Below are 22,941 nucleotides of genomic sequence, written 5' to 3' on the forward strand. Positions count from 1 at the left end.
TAATCACCTTTTTGTCATCCATGTGGAGAGAGATGGCCTCCAGAATGAGGTGCTCCATCACCTTTCCAGGGACTGAGTAAGGCTGACTGGCTGGGAGTTCCCTGGGTCCTCCTTCTTGGCCTTTTGAAGACTGGGGTGACATTTTCTTTCTTCCAGTCCTCAGGCACCTCTCCTTATCACCATGACCTTCCAAAGACGATCATGAACAGCCTTGCTATGGTGTTTACCAGCTCCCTCAGCACTCAGGACTTGTGGATTTCAAGCTTGCCTAGGTGTTCTCTAACCCAATCCTCCTCAACCAAGGTAAAGTCTTCCTTCCAACACTCCTTTACCCTGGTCTCCTGTGTCAGAGATTCCTCAGGGCTGGTCTTGTCCCTGAAGACCAATGTAAAGAAGGTGTTCAGTAACTCTGCCTTCTGTGCGTCCTCTGTTACCAGGGTACCCCCTCTATTTAGTAATGGGCGCACATTATCCTTTGTTTTCCTTTTGTTACTGATGTATTTGAAGAAACCCTTGCTATCCTTGACCTCATTGGCCAGATTTAATTGCAGATGGGCCTTGGCCTTCCTTGCCTAATTTCTACATACTTTGACAACCTCTCTATATTCATTACAAGTGGCCTGTCTCTCACATGTCTTTCACCTCTTCTGTATTTCCTGTTTCTGCTTGAGTAATAACAGGAGTTCCTTGTTCATCCACGCAGGTCTCTTGCCCCCTTTGCCTGATTTCTTGCTCATCAGGATGCACCATTCTTGAGCCTGTAAGAAATGGTGCTTGAACCATCTCTCTCTTTCCTGCAGAGTCCATTCCCTTGGGATTCTTCCAAGAAAATCCCTGAAGAGGCTAAAGTTAGTTCTCCTGAAGTCCATAGTTGTAATCTTACTTACTGCCCTGCTTCGTCCTCACCCAATACTGAACTCCACAATCTCATGGTCACTGCAGCCAAAGCTGCCCCCAACCTTCACATCTCCAACAAGGGCTTTGTCAGAGACCGGATTCATATCTTACCAGATTGTTTGATTGATGGGTTGAATAAACCATGTTGCCTGTTTGGGGGGGAGGGGAAGGGCTAGGTTTAGGCCTGTAGCCAACATGGCTGCGCCCATGCAGAGTACATGGCAGAGAAAGCCATGTGGCTGAGCTGTCAATAAGGTCTGCCTGGTGGCCTGCCCACACCGCGCCCCCTGGAGCCTCTAATTGGCTATGGCACCCCTCACTTTTGCTAAGGGGACAGTGAGTGGCAGTGAGCCAAAGGTCCTGCCTAGGGGGAGTGGCCACAATAGCCAGAGTCTATAAATAGACAACGCACAAAGGTCTCCATCCCCCCTTTGGTCTCTGCCCTCCTGACCTGTCAACATGTGACCTCCAGAGTGGTAAATATGTCTCTCTCCTCTCTTTCTCTCTTTATTCTTTCTTCTCTTAATCTCTCTTCCTTTACTCCTGTGGGCAACTTGTCGGTATTTCACTTAAGTTATGGATATTTCACTTAAGTTTGTGTTTGCTGGGTGTAACAAATGTTCCCTTACTACAGCAATGCTTGCTGGTTTCAGTAACCTGTAGTAATGCTTTTGTGAAGTTACATGTTATTTCTGTTAAACCCTTTTTGCCAAAACCCCTCTTTCTCACCAAATTAAAAGAAATCTCTTGGAGAAAAATGTGTAATTTTTCTCCGGACGTGAACTCAAGGTACCAAAGAATCAAAAGGCTTAGTAAGAGTTTGCGTGGGCAAAATCTCTTGAAGCCTGAAATAAAAGTGTAACACCCAGTAAAGCGTGGAGCTTCTAAACTATGTTGTAACAGCCTTCCCTGTTTGTTAGTATGAGGTCGAGCAGCATACCATTCCTTGTGGGATCCTCTACAACCTGTGAAAGGAAGTTGTCATCAATGCTTTCCAGGAACCTCCTGGACTGTTTGTGCTTTGCCGTGTTGCTTCTCCAGCAGATGTCTGGGTAGTTAAAATTCCCCACAAGAACCAGTGCCTGTGACTTTGAAGCTGCTTCTAGATGCCTGTAGAAGGCCTCATCCACTTCCTCCTCCTGATCAGGTGGCCTGTAGCAAACACCCACAACATCACCCTTACTAGTTTGCTCTTTTATCCTAGCCCATAAGCTCTCTACTCGCTCATCATCCTCACTAAGACAGAGCTCGATACATTCCAAGTGTTGCCTCACATAGAGGGCAACTCCACCACTGTGCCTTCCTGGTCTGTCTCTCCTAAACAGCGTGTAGCCCTTCACGACAACATTCCAGTCATGTGAGCTATCCCACCATGTCTCCGTAATCGCAATGAGATCAAAGCCCTGCGAATGCACATAGATCTCTAGTTCCTCCTATTTTTTCCCCATATTGCATGTGTTGGTGTTGTTGCTGTGGGATTTATGGTGCTGAAAAAATCTCCAGAGCAGTTAATTAGGGGTGAGATAAGAAAGGGTTTATTTTGCCAAGGCAGTAGATGTTACAAGACGCGCCGTGGCCGTGCCTGAGATGTTACATTTTATAATACCATCCATCCAATCCCAGATGTGTCCACCCTGTGGCCTTTACTCTGATCCGCCCCAGGTCCACCTCCTGAAAATGGGTCTGGGGTGTATTTCGGGACCCCCTATTCATCCCATCTTTGTCTTCATCAGAGCACAAAGGGTACATAGTTACCTAATTCTTGACCGTATTCTGTGGTTTAGGTCCTGATACACTGTTCTGCCAACAATCTAGGCCTTGCCTTGACAAAAGACTAAACATTTCTGCTATATTCAGGGGTAGGAGTGATATAGGGAGCATAGAATGGGGTAAGAGGGTTAAGGAATGTATAAACAAGGGTGCTAGAGAAAGGGAAAAGAACAAGGGACGAAAAGGGGGGGGGGAGGTTGCTGCTTTTAGAATCTACTTATAAAACTTATAAGGCTTACCAATATTAGAAAAATAAAAAACCATTAGGGGCTTAAGGCATCAGTGTGCAGGCATTTTATAGAAGTATTTGACTGCGTCACTATCCCAGTAGGGGTGCAAGTGGTGCCCCATAGTCCTGTCTTCTGGTTACGTCTTTGGCTGCATGCGCTTGCTGGGGGTATCCCCTTTTAAGCCTCCTTTTGCTACTAGGGTGTGCACTAAGGTTCTCCTCCTCCCACACCTTATCTCTGTTGATCCTGGCTATGTCCCCATCCCCCTTCAAATCTAGTTTAAAGCTCTCTGCTAACTCCTGAGCTAGGATCCTTTTACCCCTTTGAGACAGATGGACCCCTTGTTGCCAGCAGGCTCGGTGTTGTATAAAGTGACCCATGATCAAAACCCCCCAAATTCTGCTGGCAATACCAGTCTCAAAGCCAGATGTTCATCTGAATGATTTTCCTGTTTCTTGCCCCATCATGTAATCTCAAAACCTCTCTTCACGATTTTTGAGTGATCTTGGGAATCCAGTGAGGTCCCAGCTGACTTGAAGCTGGCAAACATTGTCCCGATTTTCAAGAAGGGCAAGAAGGAGGACCCCGGGAAATACAGTCCTGTCAGTCTCACTTCAGTGCCTGGTAAAGTTATGGAGAAGATTAATCTATGAGATATTGAAAAACATCTGAAAGAGAATGCAGTCATTGGTCACAACCATCATGGCTTCATGAGAGGAAAGTCCTGCTTATCAGACCTGGTTTCCTTTTATGACAAGTTAACCCACCTAGTTGATCAAGGGAAGCCAGTTGATGTAATCTTTTTGGATTTCAATAAAGCTTTTGAGACTGTCTCTCACAGGATTCTTCTGGACAAACTGTCCAGCACACAACTGGATAAACAGCAGGACTGGAAGGGATACTAAGTAAGTTTGCAGATGACATAAAACTCAGAGGAGCTGTTGACTCCCTTGAAGGCAGTGTAGTAGTTTGAACCAGGTTTTCCCCCTGCAGTTGAAAGTGGTAACCCCCAGGGGGTGGTAACTCTTGAAGTTTTTAAGTTTTGTCCAATGAGTGCTTCTGCAAAATATAAACATATCACAAGCAAACGGAAGAGAAGAGTAGTAGTTTGGGTTGAAGAAGAAGTAGCCATGTTCTGAAGCCATGAGCTGAAGGGGCAAGAGCCCCTCTGGGGGGCCACGGCCCCCCAGCCCCCGGCTGGGGTCATAGAAACTCAGAAACAGTATTAAGCCAGACTATGTGTCTGTAGCTATGAAAGTTGGGAGTTTTCTCTCCACTGTGGGCAGCAGCAGGAGTAGCGACAGACCAGCACTGACCGGAGAAACGGTGGCACAGAACCAGAAGAGATAAGACGAAGCAACAGAGACATGCAGCACACAGAGAGAACTCCTGGAAGGAGACAGAGAGCCAAGAGAGAGCCAACAGCAGCAGATGAGAGCAGAACTAGCTCTACAGAGAGAGTTGGGGTAAGAACTGAACCAAAAGACCCCAGACTCCTTTGAGACCCCTCTTAAGTCGGGGTGGTGGACTCTTACTGATTAGAAGTCCTAGATGGAGTAAAGGAGCTAAGAAGCTTGGTCGTCCTGAGAGCTTAGCCAGGACGGTGTGTGGAGGTTGACCTTGAGGCCCTCCCTTGCTGCAAGCTACAAAGAAGCTCGCAGCCATCTTGAAGCAGGGCACAGAAGCTCTGCAAAGGGGAATTTGAATCCCCTGAGGAAAGGGACTGCCACGAAGACCCCTGAGCTTTGTGGTATGACATGGTGATGCGAGCTTGTCCCTGCTACGCAGTCCACGTAAGAGAAAACCCTCGCTTGGAAGACGAGTGGCCGAGGGCTTGGATATCCCCTCGTGTGTGCTGGCAGAGATCCAGCAACAGCTGCATGCATGAGAGAGAGATGGACTGCTACTCTGAAGAAGCTGCTGCCCTGAGAGTTAGAAGGGATCTGTCCTTCTTCCCTCCTGGACTTTTATTTGGAGGGGAGAAGAGATTTGATCCATTGTAAATACTTATGTCATGGTAGAGATAATTAATATTGTATATAATGTATTGTAGTATTTATTTATGTGTACAGTCATTGTAATATATTCTCTTTTCCCCATTTTGAGTCCGTGTGATTGTCTGGAAAACACATCTTACACTAGGTTGAGATGTAGGAGGGGGTTTAGACTAGAGAATTAGATTTTGGGGTATCTCAAACCATGACATTTATGGTAGCAGAGGATGGTTGCGAACCATCGAGATAAAAAGAGATAAAAGCCATGATGCTTGTTATAACAGAAAGAGTTTTCCAGACAAAACACAGACTGTACCATTGTAGAGAAAGTAAGGCTATAGTAATGTAAGTTAAGTACTAAGAGTAGAGTTAAGTTTATGATAATACTATATTGATGTGTAGTAGAGAGATTTTGATTATATTTTAGTTTGTTGAAGTTGTATGTTGATTAGAGTTTTTCAGGCAGGGAGGTTCTGTAGAGAGACATCGACAAATGAGAAGACTGGGCAATCACCAACCCTATGAAGTTCAACAAGGCAAAGTGCTGAATTCTGCACCTGGGATGGGCCAACCCTGGATGTACAGACAGACTGGGGAACGAGATGCTGGAAAGCAGTGCTGTGGAAAGGGACCTGGGGGTCCTGGTCAACAGCAAGTTGAATATGAGTCAGCAGTGTGCCTTGGCAGCCAGAAGGGCCAACTGTGTCTTGGGGTGCATCAGGCAAAGCATTGCCAGCCGGTTGAGGGAAGTGATTGTCCCACTGAGGCACTGATGTGGCCTCACCTTGAATATTGTGTGCAGTTTTGGTCACCGCAATATAAGAAAGATGTTAGCTATTAGAGTGTCCAAAGGAGGACAACTGTAGGAGGCATGTCCCAGAGTGCAGGAGGACGCACCAGGGGCAGTGAAGCCAAGGGACATGCACCGGGACAGATGACCCCATTGGTCACAAGGTCACGTGGTTTTAGGGGATAAAAGGGAGCACCGAGTTTGAAATAAACCTCTTTGATTTCCACCTCATCGGAGACCAGACTGCATTTCTTTATCATATAAAGACCACCACGTTACACATGGTGCCTGAACTTGGGGCTTAGAACCTATAGTAGGCTAGATTACAATACCCTGAATCAGGAAAAAATCGGTAAATTCCGGGTATCGTATCAATTTCTGGATACAGGAATTTTTCACCGAAAAAAACCTAGATGTCTATAATCGTTGTCTCAGTCGGATCTGAGAAATGCAAGTTAATATAGTGAGCTCAAAAAAAAAATTAGGGAAAAGTGCACAGGAACAAAGAAGAAAGATAAAAAGAAGAAGGAGAAACGGAATGGCGGGTGGCGAAGAGCGGAGCAGGGGACCACGCAGGCAGAAGTGGGCAGCGAAAGAGCAAAGCTGAGTGAGTTACCAACACTACAACCCCCAGCCCCCACCAAGGGAGCTCAGAGCTGTTGTGTTCGTCTCGCTAGCTGCCACCGGGAGTTCCGCAGCTAAAAAGCGACAAAGACCCTGTGCAGAGGCAGCTAAAGCCGCCCCGTGCCGCCCCCCCAGACACCCCGGGGACCCCAGGACCCCGCGTGCCGCTCCGCCGCCCCTCCCCGCACGCGCCGCAGTTCGCAAGCGCGGGAAGCGGCCGAGCCACGTGTGTGCCGCCGGTGCCCCCCCCCCCCCTGCCGCCGCAGGGACCGCCGCCAAACAGAGCCCGGTGCCACCTAAACATCAACACCGGAGGTCGCCCACTGCCTCTGCCGGCCCCGCACCCACACTTAGATACCGTGCAGGACCAACCGAATCCGCGCCGCAACCCTGCCGGCACCTGGAGCCTCCGCACCGCCCAGCGTACCAGGGGAGCCCCGCAGCCGCCTTCTGATGGCCCGTGCCTACCTGTAACAACAGCGTACAGGGTCCACGCCGCAGAACAAACCTCCAGGACCATCGCAGACCATGAGGGAACGTCGTGCCACTTGCCACCGCTGCCACCGCGCCGCCGGAGCCACCCTGGACCCCGCGCCGCGCTGAGGGACCCCCCGCCGCCACCTGCCGCCGTCTGCCGCAGCCCCCAAACCGACGGAGCACCACCCGAGACCTGGAGACCACCGGACACCGCGGAGACGCCGAAAAGAAAAAAAACGCGGAGAGAAAACAGCCGATCCTGAAACCGAAAGTAAAACTCAGCAGCCAAACAAAGAATCCCCGCCCACGTGTATCCATAGCACCGAGACTAAGGTAAAAAACATGGGAAGCCTTTTTTCCACTGAAACCTCACAAGACATTGAAACATTAACTCTACTGCTAAGATCTTACCACATCCAAACTACAAAGGCAGAATTACCAGAATTAGTAAGATTTATTAAGTCTGTATACCCCACGCTGCCACTAACAGAAGTGTTACATATAGACATATGGGAAAGACTGGGACACATTCTGAACCAAAAGACCGAGGCAGGTGATCGCCGAGCCAATAACATAATTCCAGCTTACACAGTGATAATGTCTGCCCTCTATAAAGCACACGAGCGAACGGAACAATTATCCCACACCAACACCTCACCCCCCATCCAAACTGCTAGCCACAGCCCAACTCCTAGGCGTAGAAACAGAAACGCACGAGGTTTACTGGGGGGAGGGGAAGGAGCCGTTCGTGAGTTAAGTTACGGACTGGGAGCCGAGAGCCACGGGAACACGGGTCGCCAGGAGGGAACAGAGCCTGAAATGTGAGATCCCAACCCATGGGCTCAGTGCACGGGGCTCCGTTACAGCACTGAGGGGGGTAACCCAGCCTATCTGCCACCCCACACTGCAGATGACCAGTGACCACGTGGATGGACCTGGGCACAACCATCTTGCCCGCCAAATGGACCAGAAGCCGATCCGTCTCTTCCGGGCCCAGCGCTGCCCTGCTCCAGCTGCCAGCACGAGGGGGGGAGGAGGCCCTCCCCCGCGCCGCCTTCACCACCCACCCACCCCCCCCCCAGGGAACCGGGTTTACTGGGGCCACAGGGGGAGGCATGGAGGGGTGAGGAAGAGGGACCAGGGATGGTTCCACTGGGAGGGAGTGAGGAGGCAAATGGGGGAAGGTCAGTTGACAAGTGGGAGCAATGTTGGGATGAGGCATTTCAAATGCAAGATTTGCAGGTTATCCATGCATGCCCAGTCGATTTTAGCCAATGTCAGCCCCCTCAATTCCAGCCTCTGTCATATGAGATGACAAAGGAATTGAGGCAATTGGTAAGAGATGCTGGCGTGTCCTTAACCAATACCTTCACGTATTTGGAGACATTGAGTTCCATCTATTTTTTCACCCCACATGACTGGAAGAATCTAATGAAATTAGTTCTTAATAACACCCAATATACAGTCTGGTTAACTGACTATCAGGAGAATTGTGCTAAGTATGCAACCAACACCCAGCAGGCATAACAACAAACCAATTAACCGGGGAGGGAAATTACACCACAGTAGATGCCCAATCAACCTATCCCCTGGAAGTGTACAAAGTAATAGCCAAACAGGCGCTGAAAGCCATGAGAAAACTTCCCACTACAGACCAAGATAGCAACCCATCATCCACAAAAGTGTTACAAGGTTGTACTGAACCATATTCACGATACTTAGATCGGCTGCAATCTGCTTTAAACAAGCAAGTTAAGTACAATGAAGCCAGAGAGATGCTTTATAAGCAACTGGTTTTTGAGAAGGCGAACACAGGCTGTAAAAAAGCTTTGCAGGCCCTTCCTAAAAGGGAGAGCTGCAGCATTGCTGAGCTGGTTTGACCCTACCAAAGAGGTGGCTCTGTGGAGCACCAGTCTGACTCTTTAGCTACAGCCCTAAACGCCCAGCTAAGAGTGCAGGAAGGAGCCAGACCCAGAACGAGTTGTATTATTTGTGGTGACCCTGACCACTTTTAAAGGGACTGCCCTTGGAGATCCTTAGCAACAACATCCCACAAGTACGCAAGCAATGAGGAATGGGCTGAGTTGTACCAACGGTGCCGTGGGCAGGGCAGGGGCCATGCCATGAGCGCTGCACTGCTTGCTGCCGTGCTGCTTGCCATCCTCCTCCTCTTTGCCACTCGCTTTTGCGAGCAAGAGAGGAAGCAGCTTGAGGCAAGCCACAATGTGCCAACAACCAGTCCCGAGAATACCCCTGTATTCTGCACCCCCAAGAAAGGTGGGAAGTGGAGGATGCTACAAGATTTAAGAGCAGTAAACGCAGTCATAGAGCTTATGGAAGCATTGCAGCCTGGACTTCCCTCACCTGCTATGCTTCCAGCAAAGTGGCCACTACTAATAATTGACTTGAAAGACTGCCTTTTTACCACTTTCCTACACCCTAAGGATGCACCAAGACTTGCTTTCTCCATCCCAGCCTTGAACAATGCACAACCCACGCAAAAGTATTGCTGGGTTGTCCTTCCTCAGGAGATACAAAATAGCCTGACGGAATATCAAACAGCCATCATACACCATTATATAGATGACATACTAATAACCACGGCCACAAAAAATGAACTGCCATTTGTTGTTACTGCTCTAATCAAAGCTGTCCAAGATGCAGGGTTACAGGTTGCTCCAGAAAAAATTCAGCAATCGCAACCCTGGACTTACCTTGGATAGAAAACAACGCAGCAGGAAATTTCTCCACAGCCACTGAAGCTCGAGGTAAAAAACACTTTAACTTTACACGAGTTGCAAAACCTTCTGGGAGCCATCAACTGGTTAAGGCCTATTTTAGGCATAACCATAGAGGAGCTACACCCTCTATTTCAGCTGCTAAAGGGGGACTCCGACCTAATGTCTAGCAGGTCTCTGACTGTAGAGGCAAAGCAGGTGTTAGGCATTTGTGCTAAGGCAATAGAAGGCAGACAAGGCAGAAGGAGAAATCCCGAACTGCAAATCTGCCTAGCCCTTGTTCCCAGCAGGTACCGACCATTTTCAGTTTTGTTTCAGTGGGATTAGACTGAAAAAGACCCACTGAAAATTCTAGAGTGGCTGTTTCTGCCTCACACACCACCTAAAACTGTGTGGGCTGCTAATGAAATATTTACCAAGCTTGTCATTAAAGGCAGAGGATGACTACAGGAACTGGACGGGAGAGACCCTGCCACCATCTACGTCCCAGCTACAAAAGACAACTTCGATTGGATGCTAGCTGAGGATGCAGGATTCCAGGCTGCCTTGGCAGGCTTTGACAGTGACATTTCAATTCATCTCCCTAAACACAGATTGTGGGCAGAAATCACTAGTTTACCTTTAAAAGCCACAACCAGATGCAAACATGAACCAGTGAAAGGCCTCATGACCTTCACAGATGCATCTGGAAATACACGAAAAACTGCACTGACTTGGGTAAACCCTGATACAGGACAATGGGAACGAGAGATACAGACCATGAACCAAGGCTCTGTGCAGGTTCTGGAACTGGCTGCCATTCGCATTGTCTTGGAGAAATTTTCTGAACAACCTATTAATATTGTAACTGATTCCTGTTATGCTGCAGAGTTAGTGTCCCGTCTCGAGAGTTCGTTTCTTCAAGATGTTGTTAACCCTCACCTTTTGTTTGAAATGCATTCTGTATGGTTTCTTGTCAATCACAGAAAGTTTGATTTCTACATAATCCACACAAGGTCACACACTGACATGCCAGAGCCAATAGCTGATGGGAACAGAGAGGCTGACAAAGCAACAATGTTTAACACTGCACCTAGAGTCTTAGAGCAAGCGAAATTGTCTCATTTATTTTTCCATCAGAACAGACATTCTCTGAAAAGACAATTTCAAATAACACTCAATCAGGCTCGAGACATCATCATGTCATGCCCAGACTGTCAGCAAATCACACCCATGCCATCTCAGGAAGGCGTTAACCCCAGAGGGTTAATGGCAAATGAGATTTGGAAAACAGATATCACACACATCTCCAAATTTGGCACATTAAAATATGTACACGTAACCATAGATACACATTCACAATACATAACCGCCACAGCACACACTGGGGAAAAGGCCAAGGATGTGATAAGACACTGGTTCAGTTGTTTTGCTACCCTTGGTACCCCAAAACAGATCAAAACCAACAATGGACCAGCTTTCATCTCAGAAAAGGTAAGAAATTTCCTGTCAGATTGGAGAATTTCACACATCACAGGTACTCCACACTCATCCACCAGACAGGCAATTGTTGAAAGGGCACATTGCACACTGAAAAACATGTTAGCTAAACAAAAAAAGGGAGAATCTGTCTGTAGCCCGCAAGAGCGTCTGTGGAAAGCCACATATGTTATCAATTTTTTAAATTGTGACAGTGCTGAAAGAAGCAGGTATGAAAGGCAGCACAGGCCTCAGGCTTTCGCCTCTCCCAAACCACCGGTCATGGTAAGAGATTTGATTTCAGGGCAGTGGACGGGACCGTTGGATCTCGTGACTTGGGGAAGAGGCTTCGCCTGTGTGACTACAGGAAAAGAGCTGAAATGGATTCCTTCCAGGTGTGTTAGACCCCACCTAGGTACACAACCACAGCAGCAAGAACCAGAGTAACGCAGAAGTTATAAAAAAGTTATGCTTACGTTTCAGGTTTACATTTAAGGATGACCAGTGTGGCAAAAAGCAGTCTATAAAAATCCATGAATGTATGTATGATGAATGAAATGATGGCCGTCCATGAATGCGTGTGTGAATGAATAAGAGAGTTGTTTGACTGGACAAGTGTCTTAAACACCAAACACCTCACAAAAATAACACTACCTCCGCCACATGGTCACTTTAAGAGAATTTAGTTTTGTTAAGCTTAACCTGTTTTCTAAATAAAGTTGAACTCCCCAGTTATTTAAACCCTCAGATTAATAAAGATTATAAGTATGCACAGTTGGGCTAAGGCCCCTAGGTTAATAAAGTTATTTCTCCAAGTTGCACTACCCTTTAGAAATATAAGAAGGTTTTAAAAGGTTTACAATAGATGTATGAGGCCAAAGCAAGGGATGTGCTGGGTCATTGCAAGCTTTGGTAGTTTACAATGTACTGTTCTGATTGTTTGCACTGTTGTTTTTGCACTGTTTTCATGACCTTCTTAAATAATTGAGAAGGGGGTGATGTAGGAGGCATGTCCCAGAGTGCAGGAGGACGCACCAGGGGCAGTGAAGCCAAGGGACATGCGCCAGGACAGACGACTGCATTGGTCACAAGGTCACGTGGTTTTAGGGGATAAAAAGGAGCGCCGAGTTTGAAATAAACCTCTTTGATTTCCACCTCATCGGAGACCAGACTGCATTTCTTTATCATATAAAGACCACCACGTTACAGACAACCAAGATGGTGAAGGGCCTTGAGGGGAAGTCATATGAGGAGCAGCTGAGGTCACTTGGTCTGTTCAGCCTGGAGGAGACTGAGGGGAGACCTCATTGCAGTCTACAACTTCCTCGTGAGGGGAAGAAGCAGGGCAGGCACTAGTGACAGAACCCGAGGGAATGGCCTGAAGTTGTGTCAGAGGAGGCTTAGGTTAGATATTACAAAGAGGTTCTTGACCCAGAGGGTGGTTGAGTGCTGGAACAGGCTTCCCAGAGAAGTGGTCACAGCACCAAGCCTACCAGAGTTGAAGAAGCATTTGGACAATACTCTTGGGCTCATGGTATGACTCTAGGGGATGATCCTGTGCAGGGCTAAGAGTTGGACTTGATGATCCTTGTGGTTCCCTTCCAACTCAGTGTATTCTGTGATTCCCTGCAACTGGCAGGACAGAAGAGAACACAACTTGTGCTCCAGATCCCTGGACTAATTGTCCCAAGGCCCTGAGGTCCCTCTTGATTGTCTGCAGCCTTCTTGTTGGGACTTGGTCAGTACCCACCTGGAAAATCAGTAGTGGGTAATAGTCAGTGGGCTGTACCAGGCTGGAAAGTTTCTTGGTGATGTCTCTTACCCGGGTCCCAGGGAGGCAACACATCTCCCTATGGGTTGGGTCCAGTCGGCATATCAGGCCCTCCATTCCTCTCAAAAGGGAGTCATAAGTAACTTCTACCCCTCTTTTTTTCTTAATTGAGGAGGTCATAATGCAGAGGGTAGGTGTACCAGGGTGAATTTATGCTGATATTTTTTTGGTCTGTGTTTGGCCCTGCCACTTGTGAAAGCTTTACTCTTTCCCTGCCAAGTTATGGGAAAACAAGCACTGATAAACGGGAAAGTTGTCCTTGAAGAGAGCTTCTGGTATAAACTGTTTTAATTGGTATTCTGTGATTGGTTAATTGTCCGTCAAGGGCATTTGGAGGAGAAAATGAGGGGGAAGATGAGGAAGGACGCCCCCAGACTCAATTAAGAAAGACGCCCAAAACATACTGTGCGTGCGTCAGGGGATTTCCGAAGTTCTCACTCGTGCGCAGGAGAGATACACTTACATAACTGGGAGGTGGGACTGAGGGCCTCTGGCTGGGCGATGCTGGCCACACCTGGGAGGTTGTGGCCACTCAATTAACTGTATAAAAAGCAGATAGTGCTTTCTTGGAGGGGAGTTAACTTCACACCAAGGACAACGTTGCCTTTTGGCAGGGACGCCTGCCAGTTTGTGAACTTACTGACTCTCCAAGGATGCAGCTTCTGCTATGGGTAATCATAGGTATGCTAGGTCGGTAAGATAACTTTATGGGCAACAGCTGGGTAACTGGGGCTTATTTCTCTCCTCCTTCCTCCCTTTTGGGTTTGTTCGTTTTCTTGGCCACCTTTTGGTAATAAATATTGGTTTTTGCTGAGCTTGCAACGGTGTCTGTTTTTCACGTTCCAGTATATCTCGGACCTTCCCTAATACAGGTAGGGTTCATCCACATTTTCATTTTCCTGGTCCTCTGATTCCAGGACCTCATACCTATTGTGTAAGGGCACCAGGGAAAGTGAGGTAGGTCGGGAGGGGATTTGCCTGCCATCCCAAGCAGAAACCTGTTTTCACTCCCCTCTGTCTTTAAGGTCCATTCCTTCTTCCTGGTGGTGAGAGGGTAGGGGATCCTCTGCCTCTTATTAAGTAGATGGTGGGTGCATTTGTCTAAGGCATGGTAGAGAGCAGCTCCACCAGTAAGTCTCTTCCTCAGAGTACTTATCCTTTCTACTTTGTCTCTCAGATCTGCCACCGGGCTGAGCAGATCATCCACCTGATTGTACCTCACACAGCTGTTCTCTCTGCTACCCTCTGAGAACAGTGCCAGGCTCTGGCACTCCCTGCAGCCTGAGACCTAGACCACTGCATGCTTTCATGGGCACTCTGTCTGGGTCGCCATAAAAAAATCATCTGATGGAAAGCAGTATTTACAAAACTGCTACATAGATGATTAAAATATTAAGCTTATGGATATTTCTTCTCTCAAAAACTAAAATTTCTAGTGAAAGAAAGAGAAAAGGAGGAAAAGTTATCTACACCTTTGCCTAGCACTCCTCCCATACAGGGAAACTCCTTCAAACCACAAAAATATCTATTTGTCTCCTATCAGAAAGTAGTGTTGGGGAAACTAGACCAGGGATTTAAACTGGAAGAAGCCATAATAAATGATAAATTAAAAACTGTTTTTCTCATAGATACTGGAGTGCAATCATCCATGATTAAAGCAGAATCATTTCCTGGAGTCATCCCTCTGAAACATCAGAAAATATGAGTAAATGGATAAATGGAGTAGTGGTTCCTTATTCAATTGTTAGGCTAAAATTGGAATTTCCCTTTTCCACCCCCCATGATTGTCCCTGCCCCCCCCAATACTAAATGCTACTAAGAAACCTAAATATATTGTGTATGGATATTCTGTGAGGCAAAAACTGGATACAGGGCAAAACTAAACAGGCTTTTGAAACAGACACACACCAGATGCCTGATGGAATAAGCTCATTTTTCTGCTCTCCAAACAACAAAACCTTTAAAAGTCCCACTGTCAGCCTGTGGCTTTTGTCAGGGTGATGCTGTTCTTGACTGGAATAATAATCATGTCATTCAGTTCATGGACATCATCTCTCAAATGGGTAATTAATCAAACTGTTGGTATTTGTAGAGAATTGATATGTACACAGGTAACCCAGAGGACCAAACCACAGCTAAGGTATTAAAGAAAAGTTTATTATGAAGTTGGAAACCCTGAATACACTGCAGTGTATTACTGAATGATCATGCAGAAGATGAAAGAAGTGCCCAGTAAGCCTATTTCAGGTGTTGTTAGAACAGCATCTCAAGGTTATGTTCTCCCCTGTCCTTTTATGGTCTCCCTCTCTCCCAGCAGGGGCCTCACAACATAGAATCATAGAATCAGCTGGGTTGGAAGGGACCTCCGAGATCATCAAGTCCAACCCTTGATCCACTACCACCATGGTTACTAGACCACGGCACTAAGTGCCACATCCAGTCTCAAAAACCTCCAGGGGTGGAGAATCCACCACTTCCCTGGGCAGCCCATTCCAATGCCTGATTACCCTTTCTGTAAAGAATTTCTTCCTAATTTCTAACCTAAACCTCCCCTGGCACAGCTTAAGACCATGCCCTCTTGTCTTACTGATAGTTCCCTGGGAGAAGAGACTGTCGCCCACCTGGCTACAACCTCCTTTCAGGTAGTTGTAGAGAGTGATGAGGTCTCCCCTGAGCCTCTTCTTCTCCAGGCTGAACAACCCCAGCTCCCTCAGCCTCTCCTCATAGGACTTGTGCTCGAGTCCCTTCACCAGCCTTGTTGCTCTTCTCTGGACCTGCTCCAGCACCTTGACATCCTTCCTGAACTGAGGGGCCCAGAACTGGACACCGTACTCCAGGTGGCCTCACCAGCGCTGAGTACAGGGGAAGAATCACTTCCCTGGTCCTGCTGGCCATGCTGTTCCTGATACAGGCCAGGATGCCATTGGCCTTCTTGGCCACCTGGGCACACTGCTGGTTCATGTTCAGCTTCTTGTCAATCCAAACTCCCAGGTCCCTCTCTGTCTGGCTGCTCTCCAGCCACTCTGTCCCCAGCCTGTAGCGCTGCATGGGGTTGTTGTGGCCAAAGTGGAGGACCCGGCACTTGGCCTTGTTGAACCTCATCCCATTGGAATCAGCCCAACTCTCCAGCCTGTCCAGGTCCCTCTGCAGAGCCCTCCTGCCTTCCAGTTGATCGACACTCCCCCCCAGCTTAGTGTCATCTGCAAATTTACTGATGGTGGACTCAATCCCCTCATCTAAATCATCCATAAAGATATTAAATAGAACTGAGCCCAACACTGATCCCTGGGGGGCACCACTGGTGACCAGCTGCCAACTGGATGCAGCACCATTCACCACCACTCTCTGGGCCTGGCCCTCCATCCAGTTCCTAACCCAGCACAGAGTGCCCCTGTCCAAGCCGTGGGCTGCCAGCTTTTTCAGGAGTGTGCTGTGGGAGACGGTGTCAAAGGCTTTGCTGAAGTCCAGCTAGACTGCATCCACAGCCTTCCCCTCATCCATCAGGTGGGTCACCTGATCATAAAAGGAGATCAGGTTGGTCAGACAGGACCTGCCCTTCCTAAACCTGTGCTGGCTGGGTCTGATCCCTTGTCCATCCTGTAGGTGCTGTGTGATTGCACTTAGGATGATCTGCTCCATAACCTTGCCAGGCACTGAGGTCAGGCTGATGGGCCTGTAGTTTCCCGGGTCCTCCTTCTGGCCCTTTTTGTGGATTGGTGTGACGCATGTCTGTGAGAAAGTGTTATCTCTAGACAGGAGTCCTACTTCTCAAAACAGGCAGACAATAAACATCAGTAGATGTAATAAATGGGATTTTCCCACACTGATCTTTTCCAGGCCTAGTTGTCCTAGCAGCAAAAACTTCCTTGAGTGAAAACTCTTTTTCCTCCTTGAATAAATCTTCTGCATGTAACTTTTCTGTCCCTACAGTATTGTTTACACCATCCTCAATCTTCAGATACTAATTTTGCATGGTTAGCTGAATCTGTTCCTGAAACATCTTGGTATCAATCTAAATTGGCATACTTCCCAACCCTCCAACTTATCAAATCCAATCTTTTAAAGCATATTTGCATGATAAAACCCCATGGTTCATTACAATGCTTGAACACACAAATTCAGTGTGGGAGAAACAAGCCTTTGTGACTCTGCTCTACAGCTGGATGCAAACCCAGTTTCAACTGCTATGATGTAATTGAACCAGAGTTTGTAATTACTCCAATTTAAGAACCACATGAATCTGTAAAAACAAGACACTGCTGTTTTAAATATTTCACCACTCTGGAATCTTGAGTGGAATATTTATGGTACATTTTGCCAAAGATTCTGTAATTTCACTGGTCCTAATTCTACATTTTACATTCTACAGAGTAATGGTTGGTTAAGTACTAACAACAGTTGGACCACTGGTAAGTGGCATAACATGACCAGCTGTATATATGCCAATTGCTTATCACACTATTTGAATAAGCCACACTTGCCTATTCAAATTTGATCATCCTGACAGTGAAAAGGAGACTTATCAATGGTGTGAGGAATATTTCCCTAGATATTCTTATAAAATCAAATGGGTGGCCTACCATTCTAGCATCCGAATAGTTTTGACTCTGTAGCACAAACATATAAAAGTCTTCCACAACAGTGAGAATTACTTGTACCATAGCACATCTTGCTCCCTGTGCATTCCAAACCAAAAATTTAACTACTCCCTTTTTACGCAACCATTAGCCTGTATGCCATAAGCATTTTGTGATTGATCCTCTGGTAAAAACACTTATTTAGACCTCTATCACAATTAGCTATTCAAAATTGTTGGGCCATAGATTATCTTCTAATATCACAAGGAGGTGTATGTGTACTGTCAAACACCACTTGTTTTTATACAAACAAATCTAAACAAATCAAATATCATATAAACATAATTCACAGACAAGTTCATACCTTTCACCAAATGACTTGAGCAACCCTTGTCAGAAGGTCTGTCAACTGCCTGGTTTTGGTTGTGGTCTTGGTTACCTGACTTCAGAGCATGGGCCTGTCATGTTCTGTTAATACTAGTTCTTACTATGTTGTGGCAGGAAATCTGCAGTATATGAGAAAACTGTGGTTTAAACATGTTTCAAAATGGCTTTTTGTAGTCTCTTTGCTAACTCATGCTTTCTTCTTCCCGACATCCCCTGTGAAGGACTATTGTCTCCCATACAGGAATGTCCTGGGAAGATGTCCTAAGGTGTTCTCATTTGACCTTGTTAACCCCTTCCTGTGATTGGTTGTTCCTGTAAGCCCCTTGAGACTTCTAATTGGTTACTCTGTGAGTCCTTCTAACCCTATAAATGTAACCCCCCCAACAATAAACGCTCTCTTGCCTCCTCTCCACGCCGGTGTGCTGTCTCTGTGCCTGCCATGGGGCCACGTGGGTGGAGAGAGGGGAGAGCACCTCTCCCCTCCAGGCTCAGGACCTGAAGAAACCTCTGGCACTGGAGTCCTCCCCCCATCCACTTAAGCCGTCGGAAATGGTTCCTCAGATGGAAATGGAACTAGAACTGGGCCGCCCCACACCATGGGGGGGAAAGAGATCCAGACTATGTCTGTTGCAATTACGTTATTTTGCATTATATCTTACTTTAAATCTTTATGCATATCAGTTACTAAAAATCTGTTTTATACTCTCCTTCCTCCTCATATGAACAGCCTTGGGACAACAAGCAGCCCATTATTGCTGTGGAATCCTCTTTATGACCTTATTACTAAGTTGCAGGCCGTGGGCAAGAGGTGATGGTACCACTACCAATGGCATCCTTCCCTGTTTGTGATGGTATCAGGGGATGGGGTGTGATGGGTACCCCCTGCTCCCGACCCCTGGTAATATGGTTAGCATAGCTAATGTCATTTTATAAGACAAACAACCATTCTCTGTTACCGAGCTGGTTACGTATTCTTTCCCTTTCCCCTCATTATGAGGCCCTGAAGGTCCTGAACCAAGTAGATGAATTAAACATATTTCTTCTTTCCCTCCCTATGAGCCTCAAATTCCTGGGTACCAGGCTAACTACTCCCTTCCTTTCTGGCCTTGAAGGCCTCAGGCAACCCAGATAACCAGGTGTTGTTGATGACACTGTCACAGAATAGGGAAGCTTAACTATGAGAGACTGAAATGGTTAATGGCTTAAACATTGTTAAGATCATCAGAGGACTTTTGTCCACTGTAGCAAACTATGCAAAGAAGCAGCTGCTCATCTTCAACCACCAAAGCCTGCCCCTCCCCAAATATGCCTACTAACTGGAATTTGGACTGTGAGAATTTGGAACTTCAGATAAGATAAAGGTGGTACCACTGTCCAATTATCCCAGGTGCTGAGGGCGTGCTGGGTGTTGAACAAGATAAGGAAAGAGGCAAATCCTGTGAGGCCTAGTGTTTCTTTGTCCTTACACAAGTGACTCAGCTGTGATAACTCCCCTCTGGGGAAGCATGGGGACATTCATACCTAACCTAAAGGTATTCATCTCTGCTGATGGGCCACAATGGGGTATAATGAACTCAACTGCACTGATGTAATAGGCAGCTGTAGCATCTTAGAAGGTATCAAAGAGTCCTGAAATGTCCTGTGATCCAGTATTACATCATCTAGTGTAAAACTCCCTGTCTCGGGGGAGGTACCAGGGCGTTTCTACCTAGGCTAAGCATAATATAAACCCAATGGACTCTCTGTTTCACAGGCTTTTTCCCCCACCCCCAACCTCGACCATCACTTCGACAGGACTATGACCATCACTTTGACCAACAAACATCGAAACTACAACAACCAAGCCTCATCGTGAGATCCACAGGTGATGAGATCTTTCTAATCTAATCCTTTCTTTCCTTCTCTTTCTTTTCCTTATACATTTTCTTGTGTTATTTTTATACTGTATTACTATAGATAATAACAACCAAAATGGCTACATACCTGTTTCCCTTTGCAACCAAATTGTTCTAAAATAAACCCTATATATATATATATATATATATATATACACACACACTGGTCATTCAGTGTCGTTTCATTCTAATCTGCTTCAAGGGATCTATTAATAAGAACCTGGGTTACCCTTGCCTTCAGGGGTGGGTTGTAACAGTAATGGAGCAGTTACAAGTCCTAAGTGAGAACTTGGACTAGAACTGCTGATGGACAGTGAGACCTGTGACCTCCCAGTGGCCAGGGATGCCTCTACCATCACCTGCTTCCTCTGAGGATTGAGTGACAAGTATTCTTTTATATGCTTTTTGAATCTAGATTATGATTGTTATGTTGATACAGCAAACCAAGTATTAAGATTTGACCTTATCTGCAGAGGGTCCCGGTGATTAGAAACCATAAACTAAGTGGTGATATAAAATTCTGTATTATGCTACTTATAAAATTATACTACACTGATTCTGCTTATAGAAATCTTGTGCTATTCTGATTATAAATTATATGCTATGCTAATCATAAAATCCTGTTAAGAAAAATAAATCTTTAATTGTAACTATGACTTAGTGCTGTCATAATCCCTAAAAGAACCTATCTGTCCCTTGGTTTTAGGTAACACCATGAGATCTAGATACATTTATTGATGTCTACTGTAGCATATCACTTGCTAGTTATGCTATTAAATCTCTGCAAGAAAAAACCCCATGCTAATCAATACATTAACTTTCAATTTTGATGGAAGGTATGATATATATTTTGGATAAAATTAAGGTTAAAAACAGATATACCAGAAATGCTAGAGCAGTTTAAACAAAAAGGTAGTTAGAAGACTTTTGCATTAAAATTTACTGCAAAACTATTTGCTAGTTAAGAGCTCTGACATACTAAGTTCCTGTTTCATTAACATTTGCTAAAGCTCTAAGCACTTAAGCTCATGCAGTCACCTAAAAGTAAAGTTACCTTTTTTGTGGCAGACTAATGCTTCAACACTGGCATGAAGTTTCCTAAGTTGCTGATCCAAATTCTCAAATTGCTGTTGTTTTTCTTCAAACCACTGACAAAAGAGGAAAGAGTCTAGGATTATAATTTAGATTACCAACAGCATTCCTTGTTTTAAAGAAGCAAATTATCCATTTATTGCTAGGATGGTCAAATGATACATCTAAGAATCCAAGCCAATAAGCAAATTACTATCTTATTTTCTGTTTCTATAACTTTAAAATGCAATTGTTGAGTTTTATTAATTTGATTAATTATTCAAGTAAAAAAATGAGCTCTTACTGCATCTGATTCATTCATCTTAATTGTCATTTTGTTGACAGCATCAGCAGCCTTGTTTACCATGCGCAATATTCCCGCTCCACTCAGAGCCTGGGTGTTAACAGCTCTAGGCAACTGGAAATGAATGACAAATAAGGGCAGACTGGTTAAAAGGCTAGAGGTTGAACTGGGTACAAAAGGGAGAAAAGGATAATCTATTTTCCTTACTCCTGTATGTTACAATATAGTGGAATACAATTCCTCGGTTTTACTATTTTTACATTCTCAGAGGAAAACTTAACAATACAATTTACTTTTCTTCTATACCTTTACATTTAAATGGAACAAAACCCCCATTTGCCAGAAGTTATGAACTAGCCAAAGGCCCTAACTAATCAGCTATATACTACAAAGAATAAACTGCCATTACAGAAACAGAAAAACTTAGATTTATAATTAGATACATAAATTCTGTAAAACACTTCATTATAATGCAAGATTCACACTGTGTACAGATCATAGAAAGTTGATGTCTTTTTGCTTTTAAATATAGGCTAGGTTTCAAAACCTACCTCATGAGTATTGAGAGAACTGTGCATTTTTTAGGTACTTAGGAATCCTCATGAATAATTTAAGAAACTTGCAATTGATATTATTATTTGTTAACATTAGTCTATCAGGCCACTTAACCTTCATATCTGATACTTTGTGTCAACAGCATTGACACTAAGTTATCTATCAATCAAGGCTTCTGTGACTTATTAGCATAGCTAAGATATTGACATTGGCTAAAAGACAATTCACTATAACAGCAAATCCACTATGCACATTTATAGACTTATGTTTTTGGAAACATAACAGATAATCTGTTCCACAATATATTTTATTTTATGAAAGGTACCAGATTGATAGCACTGGTGACTGAGGTCCTCTATCCACAAAACATCTAGCGTGGCCAGCAGCACTGCATGCCTGCTCACATTATGCCAATAAACCTCTGGCTTGACCCCTAGAGGCAAGAACTGCTTCCAAGCCAGTTTAATTCATGATGTTAATTAACCCTCAGTAGCACTGATTATGGATTTTCACTCTGTGTATGATGAGCTTCACTCAGAAAAAGAAAGACCAACTCACTTGGCAGAAGTAATTGAACAGAAGATTTATCAGAGGTAGAGGCAGTAGTCTTTGTATACAATTACCTAAGTAGCCTTTTGTCACTCTGTCCCATTAAGGGTGCAATTCAAATTGATTTCATGTGAATTTAGGAGATTAGGTCTCAATACAAAGAATGCATTAATTACCATATCTGGAAACAAATAAGGAACTTAAAAGACTTTAAATACCTCAGAACTTTCCAAGAATAGCCTTAAATCTGGATCCTGCAACAAGGTAGGGTGCTTTACTGTTCTTTGTAGATACCTATGATTTAAAAAAGTTCAAATATTAGATAACAAAATGGATTTCATGGACCTGATAGCATTGGAAAGTGTCTTTCAGCTAAAGAATGGGTACAATGCAGGCAGCATGTATCTAATGGGGTTTGAACAGTTGCAAAATCACCTCTAAAGACAAGTTGCAGTGGTTTCTAACCTAGTTTGTTTATATGAAACTTAAGGTGTCATAATTTGCCATAAATCTATGTTGCACAGTATTAAAATAATATACTTGATATTTTTAACACGTCAGTGAAGGCTTCCTGCTCTAACAATCACCAATTTAAATTAACTATTTATTTGTTGGCTAGACAGCCTTCGACCTATATTAGTTCTACGGGACTCATCTACCCAGAAGTTAAATTAGTGCAACTCCTTCTTTTTGCAATTTTTTGCATTTCTGCTTGGATCTAAAAACTATTGATTGTACAAATATGAGTTGAAGAGGGAAATTTCTAGTTCTCATTCACTAAAAACTACTGCAAG

General features: G+C 45.1%; 1 protein-coding gene across 1 annotated transcript in view; it reads right to left on the minus strand.

The window, feature by feature from the left end:
• Window positions 1-22,941, minus strand: part of LOC113958927 (sorting nexin-2-like) — a 212,841-nt gene that overhangs the window by 15,290 nt on the left and 174,610 nt on the right. The window contains exons 8-10 of the mRNA XM_027667570.1: window positions 22,366-22,441; window positions 21,044-21,157; window positions 20,723-20,816 (exon numbers count right to left, since the gene is read on the minus strand). Coding sequence (XP_027523371.1) covers window positions 20,723-20,816; window positions 21,044-21,157; window positions 22,366-22,441 — 284 coding nt within the window. The remainder of the gene's footprint in view (window positions 1-20,722; window positions 20,817-21,043; window positions 21,158-22,365; window positions 22,442-22,941) is intronic.

This window comes from Corapipo altera, unplaced genomic scaffold, assembly GCF_003945725.1.
Source record: "Corapipo altera isolate COAL_440 unplaced genomic scaffold, ASM394572v1 61242b, whole genome shotgun sequence".
NCBI classification, from domain to species: domain Eukaryota; kingdom Metazoa; phylum Chordata; class Aves; order Passeriformes; family Pipridae; genus Corapipo; species Corapipo altera.